At 43.7% G+C, this 21,413-nt stretch overlaps 1 protein-coding gene across 1 annotated transcript; it reads left to right on the forward strand.

Moving 5' to 3' along the window:
- The first annotated feature begins 15,123 nt into the window (after positions 1-15,123).
- LOC147992889 (uncharacterized) lies at positions 15,124-16,520 on the forward strand. The gene is made up of 3 exons (XM_087541743.1): positions 15,124-15,228; positions 15,329-15,793; positions 16,139-16,520. Exons 1-3 carry the CDS (start codon positions 15,124-15,126, stop codon positions 16,400-16,402), a joined length of 834 nt encoding a protein of 277 aa, XP_087397869.1. The 3' UTR covers positions 16,403-16,520.
- The last annotated feature ends 4,893 nt before the right edge of the window (positions 16,521-21,413 follow it).

The following is a 21,413-nucleotide window of genomic DNA, read 5'->3' on the forward strand; positions in this document are numbered from 1 at the left end:
ATATGACTAGTAACCCAATCATTTATTGGGCCAGGATGCAGAGGCCCGTCAGATTGTGATAACAGGTAGCAAGTAGGCCCACAGGACAGGGACGGAGACGGTTAGGCAATGTGCTGCCCGCTTTAGAAAGGAACTTGAGAGGGAAAGCTCAGCCCGCTATATAAACCGGTGCTAGCTCCGCTCGCTCGGCGAGGTGGGACTAAACTCCCTGCACCCCTGGGATGTGCCCGGCGCGATGCTCGCTTGGGCCTAATTCGGATGGGCCGTCCCACGCCAGCCTCACCCGCTGGGTCGCTGGATGGACCGTTGGACCATCTCGTTGTCTGCGCCTGAGGCATGCATGCATGGGAATGGCGGTGACGTGGGTTTGCATGCGCGGGTGGCGGACGTGAACTTTATCTATCCGAACTATGTTATGATTTCTACCTGAAAACAAGCTCGCGTGCGACGCGCTCCCGTGCGACGCACGCCTCTCGCGTGATACGCGATTCTGATGCGACTGCGTGCCAAGTTTTATAGATGGAAACTTCTTTAGATGCAATGTCATCTCAAAAACAACTCAGAAACAACTGTATGATTGATCATAAAACACATGCATTGTTGTTCAAAGAACCGTCTCATGAATAAATTGTACCATAATTGCGAACATAGTGTGAAACAGAAAAAATGTTTGTTTGCAACAAAATAATCCTGGTTTGAAGCTTAAACTGGTTGAAAAACAATTGAGCCTACTCCATATTGTCTTTTGCACTGCCAAAATCCAGTGACCTCTTGCGTTGCGTCATTGGAGATTGCGTCGGGCTTGGCGACGACCCATGTGCTTCAATCTTTTTCTCTTTAACATCAATGTAACCATACAACTTAAGTTGTTCTTGGTCTTTCTCTGCCAACTATCTAGCAAAACCCTCCATTTCTTGGATTCTCACTTCCTGTAGAAAACCATAGGAATTATATTAGGAAGAACTCAAAAAAGACGTAGCCATAAACTAGATGCATGTAACATGTAAAATTTGAACCTCTGAATCAATGTCATCCTCGGGAAAACAACCCGTAGTTCTATTGTACACAATGTACAGGTGACATGTCTTGCTGCCATTCAGATCAGAAAGCATTTTTTGTACATCATCTGGTCCTGCAATCAAGAACATTCCTTCTGGCAGCTTCCACGCAGACCCGGGTAAGAAGTAGTACAGGTCTGCTCCCAGTTTGCAACCAAAAGTATCTCTCATTTCACTCATAATGAGATCGTAGGTCACTTTGGCGGTTCAAAAATTCTGACTTCTGCCGGGTGTTCATCAAAGTATGCTCTCGGGACATGTGACATCTCATCATCCCTACTAACAAAAAATTCCATGACCAGCACCTAGTATCTCACATCAGAGTTAATACATTCAATGAGTAAAGGGGGCACACATAATTTTTTATGTGCATAGCAACATTACGGCGTTGTTACCTGCTTTTGTGGAATGTATCCTTCATGTGGAGTCACTCGGGATTGTGCCATCTCAAACCTTCTCACCTTGTTATGTGGAATGTATCCTTCATGTGGTGTGACTGGGGACTCTGCCATCACAGGTTTCTTATCCTGCGTATGAAACGTCGACAGTGGGTTTACACACAAGTTTTGAAAGGTCATACCATATCTTGGGTATGCATCGTTGCGAGGTACTTACAAGGGGAGAATTGACGATATGTTGTTGGGGTGGACTGATGTGGCATTGAACAGGTGACTCTATCGCAATGTCTCGAGTGAATGGCGACTGTGCTGTCTCATGATGCTTAGCCTACATACAATCGCCGACATAAGGTTGACACAAATTGAAGATGTTTGTATCATAGAATACGTAGGTCCTTAATATATAGAATCGGTGCGAGATACTTACAGGGGGAGAATAATTGAAGACATGTTGTTGGGGTGGCCATGAGATCGCACGGTCTTCTAACATATGTCCTTCCAAGCGGACCTTCTTCAGCATGGCCTTATAATCCATGTCTGACCGCTCTTGTAGCAACTTACTGTCCATATCCGCACGTGCTTGCAACACATACGCATCCATCCTGACTCGCTCTGTCTATATAATACTGTCCACAAGCTTCCAGTCCTTCTGCAACGTTTGATGCATTTCATTGTAGCCAAGGACAAACTTTTTTTCCATGTACTCACAGTCCCGCTTATACTTTTCTTCAATCACAAGACGCATATTCGCCATCTTACGGGAAAACTCCTCACCCTCCTCCTTTATCATCCTGTCCACGTATGAACGTTCTTTTTTCAGTTTCTTATCTACCTCATCGCGATCCTTTTGCACCTTCAAGTCGATCTCCCGGCGCGCTTCATGCAAAGACTTGTCATACTACGCACGGTTGTTATGCGCCTCTGAGACCATGGTCCCTACAGCAACACATATACCCATAGTATGAAAACTGTATCCACAACCTCATCCAACTAATTCGAAACAATACGACCGTGAAAAAATATTCAGAACCAGTTCGTACGATCAACTACTACAAACTATCAATCAAAAAGCTCTTGCATGACATCATGTACTCGAATTACACGAGAACTACTCAACTATGGCAAAACCTGGATTTTCTAATCTCTTCGGAAATGACTTCTTGGTTGAATCAATGGAAAAAATAATCAGCACTGCAATCGAAGATGGGAGGAGCCGTGGAGGAGACCTTTTTAATCCGGCGTCGGCGTGGTCGCTTGAGAAGCGATGGCGCGATCCCAGCGATGGCTATGTGAGGAGAAACAAGGTAGATGGGGGTGGTTAGGATAGGGTAGATATGCGGTATAATGGGAAGGTATATATCCGTGATTGTAGGGTTAATTAGTTATTTTGAAGTAATGCGCTTCGATGCAAGTTTTTTTTAACGAGCGCGATCTTTTCTGGGCTTCCAAAACATGTGCACTGACCGCGGGTCCAACCGCATATCACAGAAGCCCGAGCCATCGCCGTGCCCATGCCAAGCCGCTGCCCACCATTGCCTCCCTTTCCCTTGCCCCACCAAATTGTTATTCTTCTTCGGTGAGAAGCCTGCCATCGCCGGCGGACGGTGAGAGACGAGAGATGTCCATGTCCAGTTCGGCCTCTCCGTCATCATGGCCGCGGTATGGTTCACTGCCGATGACCAGATGCCTCGACTGCCCACGCATCGCGCCACTGAAGCGTTTGACAACCATATCGGAGAAGAATGGAAACCATGGGCGGGAATTTGTGAAATGCGAGAGCAAACCAGAAGCGGGGAAGGTTAAATCTATGTTCTGTTGTGTCTTTTTGCTATGAATTCTGGCCCCAGATTTATATTTATTTCCTCGGAATTGGGATTTAGGGTTTCCCTTCCCTATTTCAGAAGCTGAAAACATGCAAGCATTTTGAGTGGCTGGATGAATACGTTGAGAGGCTTCAAACGGATGGCTTAATTGATTTGCCCATTGATTTGAGGCACGGGGCAACCCTAGAGGCAGATCTGCCATCGGCGGTGGATAATAAGGGCTATGCCAATGTTCCTCTGATGGTGGCGGATGCGGAACTCAAGGTGGAATTGAAGAAGATGAACAATAACTTAAGGCAGTTGATCGATCTGAATAAGCACGCAAATCTGATGGCCGCGGGATTTTATTTTTCAATAATTGTTGTGGGATTTGTTTACTTGTTGATCATCACTCATTAGAAGTTGTTAACAAATTATTTCAGTCAGCTTCTGTATAAGCAATGTCATTTGTGCTTAATGCCTTGTATGACCAGACCAAGGAAAAGCTCATTTGTAATCTATTGGAAAGGACAAATAAAATTGAAAACTGTTTTCTTGTTTCCAAAATAAAATTTAGCAAAGAGAAAATAGCTCGAACATAACATAGTAGCCCGAACATAACATAGTACCATGAACATCAATATAGTTGATCTAACACAAATAGTACGATAATGATGATTTGTAAAGTAGCACATTACATCAAGGATTTATAAAGAACGCAAATTATTTTACTACGTTGTGATGTAACAACTCCAGAGGCACATGTGGAACATGGGAAACAAATAGATAAATCCCTTGATTTCCTAGGTACAGCAACATCATCAAAAGTTAGGATGAAAAACAATGGTTATGGCACCATATTCTGCCATGTCTTGGGGCACAACACGATGAGGCAGTTTCTGTTTGAACAACAAATTTGTTATGTTAGCAAATTTGTAACTTATTCTTCTCTAAAAAAGGAAAAGCAATAAATTCATTCCAAGAATTTGCAGAAATAATTGTCAACCCATTTTCGTTGGTAATTACGAGATATGTTTGGCGCAATTAGTGGCTAACTGGGTTTTTTTGAGGAATAGTGCCTACTTGGTTTGATACATGCCAAACGTTATGTTCAGATTAGTTGCATTATTTCGTTCATCTTTTACCCAAAAAATCTATACAAAGTGTTAATTGGACAATGTGAACAATGTGGCACGAAGGTTGTCGGATGGTACCGGATGGAATCCATTGTAAACCAACCCTAAACCCAAAAAACCAAAAAACCCTGAACCCTAAACCCTGATAACCCTAACCCCCCCACCCACACACACACACACGAAACCGTAAAAACATTCAAAATTTTGCCCCACGTGGAAACCATTATGCATGAATTCTCTATGGGGTCATGGGATGCCATGAAGAAAGTTAGGGATCATTAGTACATGTACACGCAAGTACGATCTCTGACACGCGCATTTCTGGTCCCTGTACATGTATATGTAAACCAACCCAACATCGATCCGGTTCAGTGGATGGATGCATGCTCTATGTGGCACGAAGTATGTCGGCCGAGCCAGTCGACGGACCAGATCGATGCTACCGGAGGGATTCCATTGTAGACCAACGCTCGACCTATGTCCGGTGTGTGTGATAGGTACACTGTAAGACAAACATAGTTCCGTCAACCCTAAAACCCTAAACAGTGATAACCCTAACCCCCCCACTAAACCGTAAAAACATTCAAAATTTTGCCCCACATGGAAACCATTATGCATGCATTCTCTATGGGGTCATGGGATGCCATGAAGAAAGTTTGGGATTATAAACGCAAGTACGATCTCTGACACGCGCATTTCCGGCCTAGCATGTCAACACCCCAAAAGCACTAGCTGGGTTCCTCACCTGTATGAAACCAACCCAACATCGGTACGGTCCAGTGGATGGATGCATGCTCTATGTGGCACAAAGTTTGTCGGCCGAGCCAGTCAACGGACCGGATCCAGGCCCGTATCAGACACATGTGCAAAGTGTTCAACTGCACAGGGCCCCCGGATGAGCAGGGGCCCCAATATTTTTATGTGATCCTAATACTAATGACTACTTCTATGACTAATCAAGGCATTTGACCAATATGAAGTACTCGTTGGAAACCTGAACCGTATTAACTCCACATAAATCTCATGCACCCCTCCTCCTAATCTCTTTCTTTTTCTCGTTATCTTCCAGCGACCAGCACAAGCGCAAAAGGCCAAATCTCTTCCTGTTCTAATATTACAATCATGCCCATGGATTAATTCTTTCGTAGTTTCTCCAAATTAAATACGTTGTTGCAATGAGTAGGTACTCCATACTCAATCCACCATCTATTTATTTGGTGTTTTCTTCTGGATCCATCATGTCTCCTCTGATTTTTCAAATTCCATTGCTTCTTGCTGCCTATGCTACTTCGATGCATCCGCTGGAGTTGGAGGCTAGACCGAATAGCTTGGCCGCCGATTCATCAACATGAGCAAGCGGAACAGACCCTGAACCAGACTACCAGAGAGACACACCTTGTCATCGGTCACCCCATTGTCTTCTGTTCTCTAATAAATCAAAGGTTGTTTCATCCCTTTTGTTTATAATTTGTTTGCAATGCATGGTAAATTTCTAGCGAATGAACCACTTGCTCTCAAGAAGGTGTTGTTGATAAGTTCTTAGTGAAAGAATCAAATAATATTTGGTAGAAGATTGGTTATGAATAAATAATGAAAGACCACCATGTCGCAAATGTGGTAAGCAACCCAAACTTGATGAAAACCAATGGAAGATTATGTATAAAAGAATGCTAGAAGGATGGCATGTTTCGATGACTCTTTCTGATAAATCTAGTTCTTCAAACAATTTCACTACCAACATGACATATATCTTCTACTCCGTAGCATTTTATTTTTGTAACTGACAATTGTTATATTAAGGGCCTAATTTTTTATTTTGCACCAGGCCTCCATTTTCTCGGGTACGGCCCTGACCGGATCGATGCTACCGGAGGGAATCCATTGTAGACCAACGCTCCATCAATGTCCGGTGTGTGTGCTACGTCCACCGTAAGACAAACATAGCTCCGTCAACCCAAAAACCCTTAAACCCTAAACCCTGATAACCCTAAACCCCCCCACTAAACCGTAAAAACATTCAAAATTTTGCCCCACATGGAAACCATTATGCATGCATTCTCTATGGGGTCATGGGATGCCATGAAAAAAGTTTGGGATTATACACGCAAGTATGATCTCTGACACGCGCATTTCCGGCCTAGCATGTCAACACCCCGAAAGCACTAGCTGGGTTCCTCACCTGTATGAAACCAACCCAACATTGATCCGGTCTAGTGGATGGATGCATGCTCTATGTGGCACGAAGTTTGTCGGCCGAGCCATTCAACGGACTGGATCGACGCTACCGGAGGGAATCCATTGTAGACCAACGCTCCACCAATGTCCGGTGTCTATGCTACGTCCACCGTAAGACAAACATAGTTCCGTCAACCCTAAAACCCTTAAACCCTAAACCCTGATAACCCTAACCCCCCCACTAAACCGTAAAAACATTCAAAATTTTGCCCCACATGGAAACCATTATGCATGCATTCTCTATGTGGTCATAGGATGCCATTAAGAAAGTTTGGGATCATTAGTACATATACATGCAAGTACGATCTCTGACACGCGCATTACCGGGCTTGCATGTCAACACTCAACCCTAAACCCTGATAACCCTAACCCCCCCACTAAACCCTAAACCCTGAACCTTGATAACCCTAACCCCCCCCCACTATACCCTAAACACCGAACCCCTAAACCCTAATAACCCTATACCCCTAAACCCCAATAACCCTAAACCCCTAAACCCCTAAACGAGTTGACAAGATTTTCTTATTTCTTTATATCATTTATCCAAATCTCACATAACTCACGCGGCCCACCCCTCCCTAAATCCCGCGATTACAGCTCCGCATTCTAATCACCCGGGCCATCCGCACCTACTACGACCGCTGCAACATCAGATCGGAGACGCCGGTCACCCACGGAATACAGGAGTCGGCGGCCACCACTCGCCGCCCACCGCCAACGTGATCTGAGGGCTCGGACGTCAGTGTTCTTCTCGCCGCCTCCTCCTCGCGTGAACGTGCCGTTTTTCCTTTGCGCCGTCGACCGCGCTATACCGACACTTATAGTTTCCCACGCACTAACCACCGCCATCTACTCGGTGGCACCGTCTCCGAGATAAGGTATTACCTGATCGTAACTCTTTATAATCGTTGTCCGCCGCTCCTTTAGTAGTTGAACCCTCATAGGTTTTGCACCCAAATAGGTTCTGTGCTTAAACCCATAAGTGGATCATATGTTAAATGACCCAGTTAATTTTGTGAAAATTAATTCTCTGCTAATTTTTTATACATTTTCCAATTTTGTTCAGATTAATTGAGCCGGATTTTATCATTGCATACGAGCCAGCAATGTTAGTTTCAGATACGAACCTTCATAATGAAGAAAAGCCCATCTCCGAAATTACCGATGCGGTAAGTAATTGACTGTTTGTGTACAATCGTTTCGTACACATAATTCATGTGTACTCAATATAATTTAATGGCATGTAACAGGAACTCGCCGAAAAGCATGGTCATATGAAGTTAGTATGCTCACAGACAAGGTTCGGAAAAACCATGAAACTGTTGTCACAAGACCACAAAAAGTACATCATATCAGAAACCAGTCTTGGCGGTCTAACCCAGATGCATGAAGTGACTCTATGGCGCATAATGTTGGTTAGACTAGCCAAGAGCATAGATATGGACACGCAATCCATTACCATCGGTAAAACGCCAATTCCTATAACAAAAGAGGACGTGCAAGGTATATTTGGCATTCCGATAGAAGGGGAGGATATAGAGCCACATCTGGAAATGCAAACCGACACAGGATTGTTTACCGCCTATGCAAACAATGGGAAAATTTTGATTTTTGACCTTGAAACGGCGATCCGAGCTTCCAAAGCCCCAGACGGCGATTTCCTGAGACGGTTCATTCTGTACGCAATTGGTACTGTTCTAGCACCAATAGCACAACATTATGTGGACTCGAAATTTCTCAACCTTGTTACAGATCTTGAAAACCTTCGGAAATTTAACTGGGGATGTTTCACACTTAATCACTTCTTCAAGTCCGTTCACAAGTTTAGAAATCGAGATCACGTAAATCTACAAGGAAATCTAATTCTGCTCCAGGTTAGTGATAGATCACTACTTAATGTCCTTTAATTATTGTTCTGTTGCATATCTGTATGGTGATGAACTAATTTATTGTGTAGTATTGGTACTGGGAGCACGTGCGTAGTGGCCGATTAATGTATGCTTCTAGACCCCCTCCATTGATCGCATGATGGGACGAAATGATGGCTACTTTAAGAAGCGATGCTTACGAGAAAGGAGGTCTTCATAACGGGCTGGTACCTATCTACAATTGAACTTTCTATATCTGATTTTTTTTATTTGGTACAAATGGTTCATTATATTTTATAAAAATAGGCTGTCATGGAAATTTGTGCTCCTCAACGACCGTCCGAGAATTCTAATAATTTTCCAAGAAAAAAAGATGAACATGTGCATCAACATGATTTGTATCGAGCACCATCACAAGGACAACAATTTAGTAGCCAGCAAGTATGTACTCCAAGGAATATTTGTTTTTGCAATATCACAAATAGGTGTCATGGAACCTCATTCATTTAGCTATTGTTATCAACGGGGTTTTATTTTGTTTACACGGATTGAAATGGTAGTTGAAGTCATGAATGCACGCATTGCTGATCATGAAAGGAAGGTAGGCAGGAAGTTAATGGAAATTGAGCACAGATTTGATGTCAAATACCAGACTCTAGGTGAAGACTTGATCGACATGAAGACTAAAACTGGCACTAATCCTAGGTTGTCGAAGGCCGAGGACGAAATTAAAGACTTAAGGAGGGAACTCCATGTATGTCATACTGTGCATTTTGTATTTTTTATGAATATGTTCCTTCATGTTCATTATTGTTTGCATTGTTACAGGAATTAAAATACGAATTTACAAGCAACCGACAATCAGTGTCACAGAAAGGAGGCGTGCAGGTGATCAATATGGCCCAGCACGTCAATATCTAAAAGTAACAAACTAATGATGAACTACCTTTGTTCATTGTAGGATCAAGTCAATGTGTGCAATTCATCCCTGACAGGAACTCCTAGGGCTAGCCAATTCACGACAGGGACTTCGAGTACACCAAGTGCAAGACATGTGACGGAAAACAATGAGGAACCACAATTAACTCCGACAGGAACTCTTTGGTAATGATTACAAGTTCACGGATGAGGACATAGAGACAGCCGTTTACATCCGCGGAACATACGACCCTGTTGAAATAGCTAGAATCGGAGACATTTCCCTCACAGCAGAAAATCTGAAGCGAAATTTGGACGACAAATACATTTATGGTGATGTAAGCCCATTATACTCTATTCTACATCATTACTGCAACAACTGTCTTATTATTGTATGATTGAAAATTTGGCAGGTTATTATGGCATATGCTCGAATTAGCCAAATTGAGAATGATACTACCTCAATCATATCCCCTCAAGAAACCGAAAAGCTGTTACAAATGAAGGGGGTGGTTCCTGTTGGACGTGCAGCCTCATGGTTAGCTCATGTAGCAGGAAAATTTGTAGGGCGCCGAAAGGTACACGTTTTCCACACTTTCATAGTTTACGTACACACTATACACGACAAATTTCGGTTCTCAACCCAACCCAAATTTTACTGCAGGTGCATGTCCCACTCAATGTACACCAAAACCATTAGATGCTAATGATGTTTAATTTTGACAAAAAATAAATTCAGACTCTGAACTCCATGAATTATCATTGCGACAAGACCAAGGAAGATTCTCTTGTAAGTGTTCTCTTGCTGCCTCTTTTGATCTGCATGGAACATGAGCTCCCAAAGTACTGTAACCCTATGTATAACTCGTCGTACCCTAGGAGGACTCGATTCAGTTCTGCATTGACGAAGCTGTCAAGAAAGGGTTGATATCACCAGCTAAGAACATCAATTTTGCCGAATGGACCAAAAAACGCTATGAGAACATACCACAACAGACCGATGGGTACGCATGGCCTCATAAATTATTATTTGCGTACACGAATAAGATTACTGATCTTTAACTAAACATCGCAGGACTTCCTGTGCGGTTTGGACACTGCAGTACATGTTGTCATGGAACGGGGATGAAATGACCGATATTTTGAACCAGGTAATTGAATGCCTAATTTAAATTTGTACTTTGTTTAGCTTGAAAGCTATGCTGACGTCAGTGTCGGTTATCCAATATAAGGATAGATATTTTCAGGTGGAAAATATGTACAACCTTACTGCATTCAAATTGCAATGCGCTTCGTCTCGAATCATATAAGTTCCCCATAACGGTTAGCGCTACATGAAGAATATATCATTTATTTCATAAGTCTCATGATTAGAACTAACGCAGCACTCTCTCTTATACAGAAGGAGGTGTACAATGTCCAGCAAGCAGTTCTACCTGATGCTTCAGAAGAGGACGTAGAATTAGTCAACAATCCTAATGGTTCCAACGAACCTGACACATCCAACTCCCAGAAGGATACCGGTGCACCCAACTCCCCCAAAAATGGTGCACCCAACTCCCCCAAAAGGAAGAGAGCATGTGGACGCCCGAGAAAGCTAGTCGATCCCGAGCAAGCAGCAAAAACAAAGAGTCTTAAAGAACTAAAACTTAAATTTGACAGCAAGACCATAGCCAACCAAGTGTCTTCGTTACCATCACGGTCACGCAGAGAGCATAAACCAGCACCAGCTTTATTGAGCCCATTCAAACACAAATAGGTAGCATCAATTGATCATTAATTGATACATGCTCATGCTCATGCTCTACTTCTAGCATCATTTGATGCACATTTAGTTCTTATCAGAAAGTGGAAATAGGCACTTTTGGCAATCATGAGCATCCTCTACTTATTGCAATATCTAATGCATTGATACATTCTCATGCTCATGCTCTACTTTTAGCATCATTTGATACATGTTTAGTTCTTATCAGAAAGTGGAAATAGGTACTTTTGGCAATCATGAGCATCCTCTACTTATTGCAATATCTAATGCATTGATACATTCTCATGCTCATGCTCTACTTTTAGCATCATTTGATACACGTTTAGTTCTTATCAGAAAGTGGAAATAGGTACTTTTGGCAATCATGAGCATCCTCTACTTACTGCAATATCTAATGCATCATCAGTACAAAGCTTGATTTGGCAATAGGTGGAATCGGTAATCATTTGCATGCTTTAATTTTGTCAAAAATTAATGCATAGTTCAGTTGTAACTGCTCATAGATATGGCAGGAACATGCTGAGTTATACACTAAACATAGTCATGCCAAGCTATAACTACCATAGTCATATTATTAGAGTTCCTAGCATGCATCACCGTACGGCAGAATAACACATCAACCATAACATAGACCACCGTACGATACTTGAGTAGCTAAGGCCTTGTACAATGCAAGGTGCTTAGGGGAGTTGCTTATAGAAATAAACCAGGCTTTTCTTAAGCACATGTGCTTATTTGTACAGGGTAGACGCATAACTAGGCGTCTCTCCTGTAGAAATAGGCACCGGTGCTTCAGAAAAACCCTGTTTATTTTTCTAAGCACCACCCTAAGCATCTAGCATTGTACAAGGCTTAAACATGCATCACCAAAATAGTATTAACAACTAGGAACACTAAACCAGAGTAGCAGCAAACTCTTAACATAAACGGCAGATCAACCACCGCTCAGCATAGGTTCAGACACACCATAGGACATCAGTTTTAGACTCCAACAACAAACAAACATAGATAACATAACAGGACACGGCGGTCCTGGGGCAGAAGCAGCACTCTAGAAGCACATCACTTCTCTCCCTTCTTCAATGCATGTTGTAGGGCTCATTGACTTTGACAATCTCGAGGAAGCATGCGTAGGCAGCATGTTTAGCCAGAGTACTAGCTTTATGCTTCTTACCATGTCCATTGCCAGTGCTGAAGGCATGCTGGATCATGCCATCTATGCCGCCACCGATCACCTTGCAACAGAAAGGGCACCCAATCTTGCCAAAGAAATGGTACTTGATCTTCCCAGCAATCAGATGCCTCAGGGTGTACCGGCTCTTGCTGTGCCTGCTGTCCTTGTTGTAGTCCACGTCGTCGTCATCCTCCTGTGAATTAGTGAATTAGTACACATAGAAGAACTCAGCTAATCTATTATGGTACATTGACTTTAATTACAAGGTTTTGAAAGTACACATGTGTAACATGGCAACTATCTATTTGCTAGAAATAAGGTGTATGTGCACATACATAATTGAGCCAAAGAAATTGACATGCATAAATATGGACGGTGGAATAGTTGCATTTACAGATTAGTGCACAAGTAGTACATAATTAACACATGAAAGACTTCATGAAGTGGCTTGGTTTAATGATATTTGATACTTGTTACAGGTGTAATTATTATTGGAATCAGAAAAATGGCTTCATTATACTCCTCCATGTTTCACACAAGGGGGGTTTGTTCTATCTACTGGAATGAAGAAACCATTATTCTTTCTGACAGCGGCAATACTGCTTCTCCAACATTGTTAGACCCTGATAAGTTTCAGAAGGAAATTGGTAAAGGAGCTATGGGGTGTCTCACTGCTCATATTGATGAGAGATGTGGCTGTGATCATCTAGATAACATACTGTGGAAAATTGTCTAGATGAAATGTTTTGATTTTTTGGTATCCAGTGGATATGTACTGTCAGCCCATAATTATTAAGGGAGCGATCACTTCCTTTGCAAAATGGAAATCTGTATAGAATTTGCAAATGGATCATCTATGAACATGTGTGCAAACTAATCATCTATGAACATGTGTGCAAATTAATTCATCTACATAAACTAAAATGAATCAGGAACTGCAGCATTTTGTCACTGTCCTTGGGAAGCCAATGGAGAATCCTGCCATATATCCATTGTTTAACCCACTTTTTTCATTAATGTATCTCTGCCATGAACATTTTCTTGTATTTGGGTTCATTACCTCACTTCTTTCATTAATGTATCCCTTGTGAAACTTATGCTCATCTAGTTAACAAGACAAGCCCCAATGCCATGAAAAAAAACAGAGTATCTGCTGGAATCAGAATGTGAATCAGATTTAAAAATCCACATCGAACATGAAGATCTATGCTAGATCCCTACAATCCTACATACGTAGAACTAGCATGCCCAAGTGAAATTGATGCTCATCTAGTTAACAAGAAAACCCCCAATGTCATGAAAAAACGGAGCAAAAAACAAAGTACTACCTCAGATAGCTCGTCGATGGCATCCTCGTCGAAGTCGCTGCCCTTCCTGCAATCTACGTCGAACTCCTTTATGGCGTTCTCCTCGAAGAGCTCTTCGATTTCGTCATGCACCTTGCGCTTACGCCTTCTCATCCCCTCCTCCTCCAGATCTTCCCCGACCTTGTGCTTGCCGACGGGTGCCTCGACGGCTGCGATGGCAGCGGAAGCAGGCACAACGGTGGCTGCACCGGTAGCTTCCGCCGCTACGGCGGACTCTACCGCTCCACCTACGGCTGCAGCCACGGCAGCAGACTGCTCTGCTCCGATGGTTGCCTCCGGCTCGTCCGCCGCATCTTCACATCCGCGCTTCATCGTCGGTCGAAGACATGAGGAGGGGGGCATAGGAAGGGAGGAGGGTGGTGAGGAAGGAGGAGAGGGTAGTGAGGTGGTGAGGAAGGAAGAGAGGGTAGGGAGAGGACGAGGGTTTTCTACCCGATTTGGGGAAGAAATGCACTACTCCTGCCTCTTGGAGTTACCGAAAAGCCGCGGGTGCCGATTTGACTTGACACACCCACCCGGTCGTCCCCATTCCATGTGGGGACATGGCGGTCATGCACCTCCTGCAGTTTGCCATCAATTGCTATCGGTCTCACAAGTGGGTCCCCTTGTCATCCACACAACCGAGCCACCACATGTACCACATTTTTCTTTCTTCCTGTCTCGACCACTCCACATCTTTCTTTCTCCCCTTCTCGACCAGCGCCGCCGCCGCCATCTCCCGACGACCCCTCTCTTCGCTGCCGGAGCGCGGCCGCCGCCAACTCCGGCAAGTACGTGAGATCTCCCCTCTTCTCCCCTTCCCCAACTGCGTCTCCCTACGGAGGCGGATCTGAGCCAATTGGTTTGGACTGAAACTTAGTTTTTGGATTGGATCTTGATTTGGTTTCTATGGTTTGAGACCAAATCAATCAATTAGTTTGAGCCGCCACTACCACCTACTACTGCTTCAAATCCAAGAGCCGCTGTTGCCGGCCGGAGCTCGTCGGCTCTCTCAAGCTTTGACGCCATGTCTGATCTAGATTCATGACGTGCCCTCGCATATGGCTTTGTCCACGGTTTGAACCTTTGGATTCAATCCAAAAGTTGAAAACGGTTTGGACTGGGTTGGATGACGAGCATGTATAGTTCGGTTTGGTCTAGATTCTAAATGAAAATATCTGGATTGGTTTGGTTTTGATGTGTGCCATGGATTAGACTGGTTTTAGTTTGGATGCCGAACTATTCCCGGGTTTAGATGAGAAGGGCATTGCCATTGTCATTGGCATTGCTTTATTACGTAGATGATAGAAAATAGATTGATTGGCCATTGCCAGTATAGGTTATCACTATGATTTATTATATGTATGATCTTTGTATTGTATTATGTACAATTCAACTTAGAGTTCAACATGTTCTGTGTAGAATGGAGGAAGCACAATGTGGACGCTGCAACTCACGGTGCCGGACCAGCCTTTCTACTGCCACGCTGTTCGGCATCTACTTCCAGCCTTCTTTTGTTTTTGCAGCGGTAACAATTTATATGAACCTTCTGACAGTAAATTCTTTTTGTTTTTTTTTGCTATTTCCACTAATGTATTGTGTCTGTTATTTGTTTTTATCTTACACAGATTGTACCATGCAATGTGAGATTGGCATTCAATGAGCTCGTCGCAGACACCGTGACCTTCGACGCTCTTGGGGGCCCATACACTATGCAGGTCGAGAAGGGGCGAAAGATAACCCAGATAGGAGGAGATGATTGGGATCGTTTCATCGCCCGCATGCGTCTTAGTGGGGGTGAATTGATCAGCTTCTCCTTCAGAAGAGATAGGCCCATGATTTCTGTTATCTATCTAAATTTGATTCCGGATAGTGAGGATGAAGTTCATGAGGAGGAAGATGGTGCTGATTCAGATGATGACGATTCAGATGATGATGAGAACCCACTTTTTGAATACCTGTATGCCCAAGGACTCAGACTGGGCGACGAGGAAATCGGCAACCTCTGGGACATGCTTCCGCTACGTGAAGACTACCTAGGGAAGCCATTTGTGACCCGCCTCACAAGGACGAATGTTAAACGGCATATCATGGTATGTTACTTAGTGTGGTAATTACATGATATGCATGCTTAGTTAGTGTAGTAGTTCATATGATATGCATGTTGTAGTACTGTGATGAGAGGCCTAGTTTAGAATTCATTTAGTGAAGAATTTTATGACATGCATGTAGTGTAGTAATATGCGATGATATGCTTAGTGTACGCAGTAATCTAATGATATGCCTAATTACTGTAGTAATTTGATGCTTGGCGTATAGTGTAGTGATGTGATGATATATATGCTCAGTGTTGAATCCAATGATATATGTGTCTTGAAGTGTATGCTTTGTTGATAATTGCACGTGACATGATCATATATCATGTCAACTGTTTTCAGAAATTACCTAAGAGGTTACTTGATAGCTGTGGCATCGACCCAGCCGAAGAAGGCATGGCTACTGGACTACGCCTTACCAGAACGGGCTCCATCACCAACTGTGCCTATGCAGTGGACACGGACGGTCGCACTGTCTTGAGCAGGGCAGGGTGGAAGAAGTTCCTTTGTGCCAAGAATCTTCGGGTAGGACAGGCCATCCTACTCACTGTTGCGAACACCCGTCGCCATGACTTGAGGATGATGATCACCATCCACCTCATTTAGAACTGGGGTGGGCCATGTATCAATGTGAAATGAACTTGTTATGTTAGCTCTTGTTTGCGAGTACTTGTCGTGTATTACCGTACCTATATCTACTCATATCTAGGTACTATTGCTTGTGATGGATTGCAACTATTATTAACTGGTAACTAATGCTCTACTAGCTATGATTATTCCACTGTGTGATGTTTTATAGGCTGTAGTGTGACATGGTAACTGTTATATATGGTAGAGGCTTGTCTCTAAAACCTTGTACAATGCAAGGTGCTTAGGGATGTGTGATGTTCCACTGTGTGATGTTTTGTACGTGCCAGGTTGTAGTATGAAATGCTAACTGTTCTATATGGTAGTGGCTGGTCTCTAATTGGACCGACATGTTGAACTAGTATCAATGGTAGAGGCGTTTCGTTATGCGCCACATCCAACAGTTCACATAATTAATTATCCAAAGATTAAGGTATGAAACCCTTGGTCATACATAGCAATATTTTGTTCCTAAAAATTAAGGTACTTCCACATTCAAACTAACTAATACTACAAATTCGAAGGAACTACTTAATACATTAACAGCACATAGGGAAGTAGCCCTGGTCCAACGGCTAGAGAAATGACGAACAAAAACTGAAAGAAGAAGGATCAGCCAGTAGCAGCACCATCAGCCTCCCAGCCTCACAACTTCAGCCAGCCTGGTGAACTCTAGGTTTTTTCCTGCAAAACACACATGTGATGTTGGAGGCAAGAAAATAAATATGCCAGGGGTCTTGTCATGGCATCTAATCGCACGGAATGCTAGTACAAATGATGGAGAACAAAACATCCAACATGAGCAAATTCATAGGAGTTCTAGATCCATGGATAGCATCAAGAAAAAATGCTCAGTTTTAATTCAGACACAAGACTTGGTGAAAACATGCATATTCATATCAGCAACATGGATATGGCATCTTTGCAAGCTTGGGTCAGTGACTTGTCTTGTGTTTCATGGCATGACAATAATTTTAATAATAAATAGACATGAAATTGACCCAAACTCATGTACAAAGTTAGGCCATATGATGCATGGATTAATTCAACATAAATGACAAAATGCCAACTTTGTATAGAATTTGCAGTACTGAAATATTTCAGTGTGTACCGGTGTGTACTGAAACTGCAGTAGTGAAATAATTCAGTGTGCATCGGTGTGTACTGAAATTGTAGTAACGAAATATTTCAGTGCCTACCGGTGTGTACCGAAATATTTCAGTGTCTACCACTACAACATTACAAATTTTGCCTAGGGCAGTACCGAAATATTTCAGTGCCTACCGGTGTGTACCGAAATATTTCAGTGTCCACCACTACAACATTACAAATTTTGCCTAGGGCAATTCCGAAATATTTCAGTGCCTACCGTGTGTACCGAAATATTTCAATGTCTACCACTAGAACATTACTAATTTTTCCTAGGGTTCATATGATGCCTAGGGTTCACATACATCATAATCCATCCTCCAAATCCATGTACTCAAATGTTCATGCAATTCATTGAGATTAAAATGCCATCTAGCATTCCCTCTCTGAGCTATTACGATCAGTATCACCATGATGTAAGCACGAGCAGTAGGAAGATGAGGAGTGGGGAAGCTTACTCTAAACATAGCTACCGCCGCCGTTCAGACGAGGAGAGCGGCGAGGGAAGCGTGGAGAACGGCGGGGAAGCGAGGTCGCGACCACTGTCCTCCTCATCTTGCGCTTCGGAGTCTCCGGTGACTCGGTTGGAGGCTGCACAATCTGCAATGGCACCTCGTGCATGGTGGGTTCCTGATCCAGTGGATGCTCTACCCTGGATCTGAACGCCCACCACCTCCGCCTGGTCCACTCGCTGGACGAATTGGCCTGCTCCATCGCCCAGAGGAGAATCTCGATCTTCTGAATCGGTTGCGCGGGCGGGGGGGGGGGAAGCTTTGCCCTCTCCTTCTTCGTCAAATTCTTGAGAGTGGCCATTGCCGTCCAGCTCATCTTCCTTGTGTTGTCAAACCAAGAACGGATCTCCCTCAACCTGGCCAACTTGACCTGGTCGCCGCCGGCGATCTGCACGAAGTCGGTGTTCTCGCCGCTGACCGTCAGCTCGATCTGGCATGGAAGAGGGGGTGGGGGTGGTGGGGGGGTTGCCTGAGTGGAGCGAAGTTGCAGCGGCAGGAAGGAGGAGATGACTGCGGTGGACTTGGAGGAGAGGGAGGAGATGGCCGCCGATGAGTAATTGTGGAATGTGTAGCACCATGGCGGCGGTTATGCATTCGACGAGAGGGGCGGCGGTTATGCATTCGACGAGAGGGGCGGCGCGTGCAAATTTTCCTAGGACTAAACTGTCCCTAGATTAAAACGCGTCCCCACCTTGTCACGAGTACCGGCCCCACTCGTTTTAGTATTTTCGCGTACTTTCATCGGAGTACTACCCAATACTTCGTATTTGTCTGCCGTTAGATCGACATCAACGAACGGTTCTAAAAAAGCCCAACCACTCTAAAACTTGTAATAACTTTTTTAGGTGGTTTTTGAAAGTAACCGATATGATTCCCTCTAGAACCGAAATTATCACCCAACTTGGGCCTATGTCCTGCTCTCCTCCGGTGTCAAGGGCGCAACCTAGATTCTGTCAGCCACGGGCATGAACATATCCCACGTCTATGCGCGGAAAGCTGATAGGATTGGCTGATTCCCAATTTTGGCACGCAGCTGCGATAGGAACGGAATCGTTATCATCACCGGTGATCAGGTATTCAAGTCGCTGTCAACGGCGACACATCGTCGTGCTGAATCGTGTTCATGTAACTAGGCAAAAGCCCTTGTTGGCTCTGTCGGCTAGCCAAGCCAAAACGTTGCAAGGAGGAATGGCCGGCCACTAGCTAGCTGCATATGCATGTGTACGCAACTTGCACACGTTAGAACCTTGGGCAGATGCAACAGCCAAGCTGGTCAAAGGCTGGCTCCAGAACTATTGCAGCCTGGCGATTCTGCTAGCTTGCTAGCGCCACTGGTTGAGACAAGGGTGAGCATCTCTTGCCTGCCATGGCCGATGAGATCTGGCTGGGTACAGGGATAAGATATCGGCATATCGCAGCCTTTTGCAGATATATACCAGATGATGCTCACCCTCGTCAGATGAGTGAGAAGAACTCCTTGGGTTGAAACTAAATCTCCCTCCCAGAGCTCTAGCCACCCCCCTTGAGTTACTCAAGTGAGAGTGAATGAGTTACTCAAGTGAAATTGAGTGAGTTACATGCCGCCCATGGGGACTTTATATGGTAGAGGTCCTTATAAATTACCAAGGCTACTCATGAGAGTGATATGTGGGGAAGGATATATAGGTCAAGTTTGGTAAGGGAAACTCCAACGCGGATCATCAAAATGGGCCTCACCAAATGTGTGAAGGCCATCCAACTGTAGGCACCAAATGTCCGCTCCTAGTTTCTTTTCCATACCCGGAGTACTCAAAATAATCAAATATAAACAACACAATTCGTAAGCAACTGAAAGAGGAATATTCCAATGCAACAATATTTCAAATAAAAATACTCTCTCCGATCCATATTAATTGTCGTTGATTTAGTAGTTGTACTAAATCAGAGAAAATTAATACTACTAAATCAACGACAATTAATATGGATACGAGGAAGTATTACAATCCAAACATAAAGTTTTGAAATAAAAAAAGTTAAAATTTGAATTCAACTTTGTTAGATACGTGTTCTAATTGTCCATGCAAAAACCGCAAAGATGCTCAATCAGATCATTCTCAAGCTTCACATGAGTTCCTTGATTGCGAATTTGATGATGCATTTGGAGAAAATCCTCAAACATCGTCGGATTCTATTCTGTAAGCTGAATAGGATCACCCAAATTTTAAAAATCCAGACCATGGAGAACTCCATAACTCGTATCCTCCACGATCATGTTGTGCATGATCACACCAGCTATCATCACCTCCGAGAATGTTTCTATATCTCATTGTTTAGCGGGTCCACTAACACTGCAAAATTGTTTGAACCGGTCACAATGTTGTCGGTTTGTAGGATTTCGAACATCAGGACTGGTCCAAACAATTTTGGTGATTGCCGTTGAATGGAAGAAAATGTCCTCCCGTCCAAACAGTTGCGGGCGATTTAGTGACCCCGTTGGAGTTGCCCTAATCTATGAGGACTAGTAAATATTGGAGGGTTTATAGTCCATGGTGGGCCATCCCTCTAGCTACCCTGATGCGCTTTGGCTGTCTAGGGCAACTCTTCAGTTGGGCCCTTTTGCTCTTCTTTTATTTCAGTCACCCTTGTCTTTTACTTTGTATTTTCCTCTGACTTGTTGAACATGAAGGGCATGTTTTTGAATTTTGTTGACTTGTGGACCATGAAGGGCTTGTTTTTGAATTTTGTTGACTTATTTTCTCTTGACCATTTTGCCACATACAACTGGGTGGGACTCAGGTAAATTAGTTATTCCTACAATAGTTCTCAACTAGGGGGGAGCTTACCTCTGGAAACCCTTGCACTTGAGGAGCAACAAACAGTTGCCTAGCGTGATCCAAGCACAACAACCTGAAGCGGCTCCACCATCATCAAAGGGGATGTTGTAGCGGTTCCACCGAGTGGAAGAGGAACCATTGACTTCAACGGGCAGAAGGGGAGGAGGCGGCCCATGGCTCGGACCTGGTGCCCCAATATCTGCGGGAGCTCCACTATCAACAACAACGATGAACCCATGCGAGGAGAGATAGCAACCCTAGCATGATATGGTTGCTTTGTAGTAGTGTGATTTGTTCTCAGTTCTGCTCTGCCATTTGATCAATGGGTGCGTGTTCTCCGTCCTTGCTCACATAATACTATTTTAACATATATACTCATGATCCCCACTGCCTCTATTGTGGCACCTCAACGAGATGCTAAGCTGTAAGTGCTCCCTCAAAAAATATGTGATTAAAGCGTGAAACACACCGCAGTTGTTTTGTCTTTGTATTAGTAGTATGTGTGTGTGTAACATA

Source organism: Triticum urartu, chromosome 1A (genome assembly GCF_056163025.1).
Source record: "Triticum urartu cultivar PI428250 chromosome 1A, HENAU_Tu73, whole genome shotgun sequence".
Classification (NCBI taxonomy): Eukaryota; Viridiplantae; Streptophyta; class Magnoliopsida; order Poales; family Poaceae; genus Triticum; species Triticum urartu.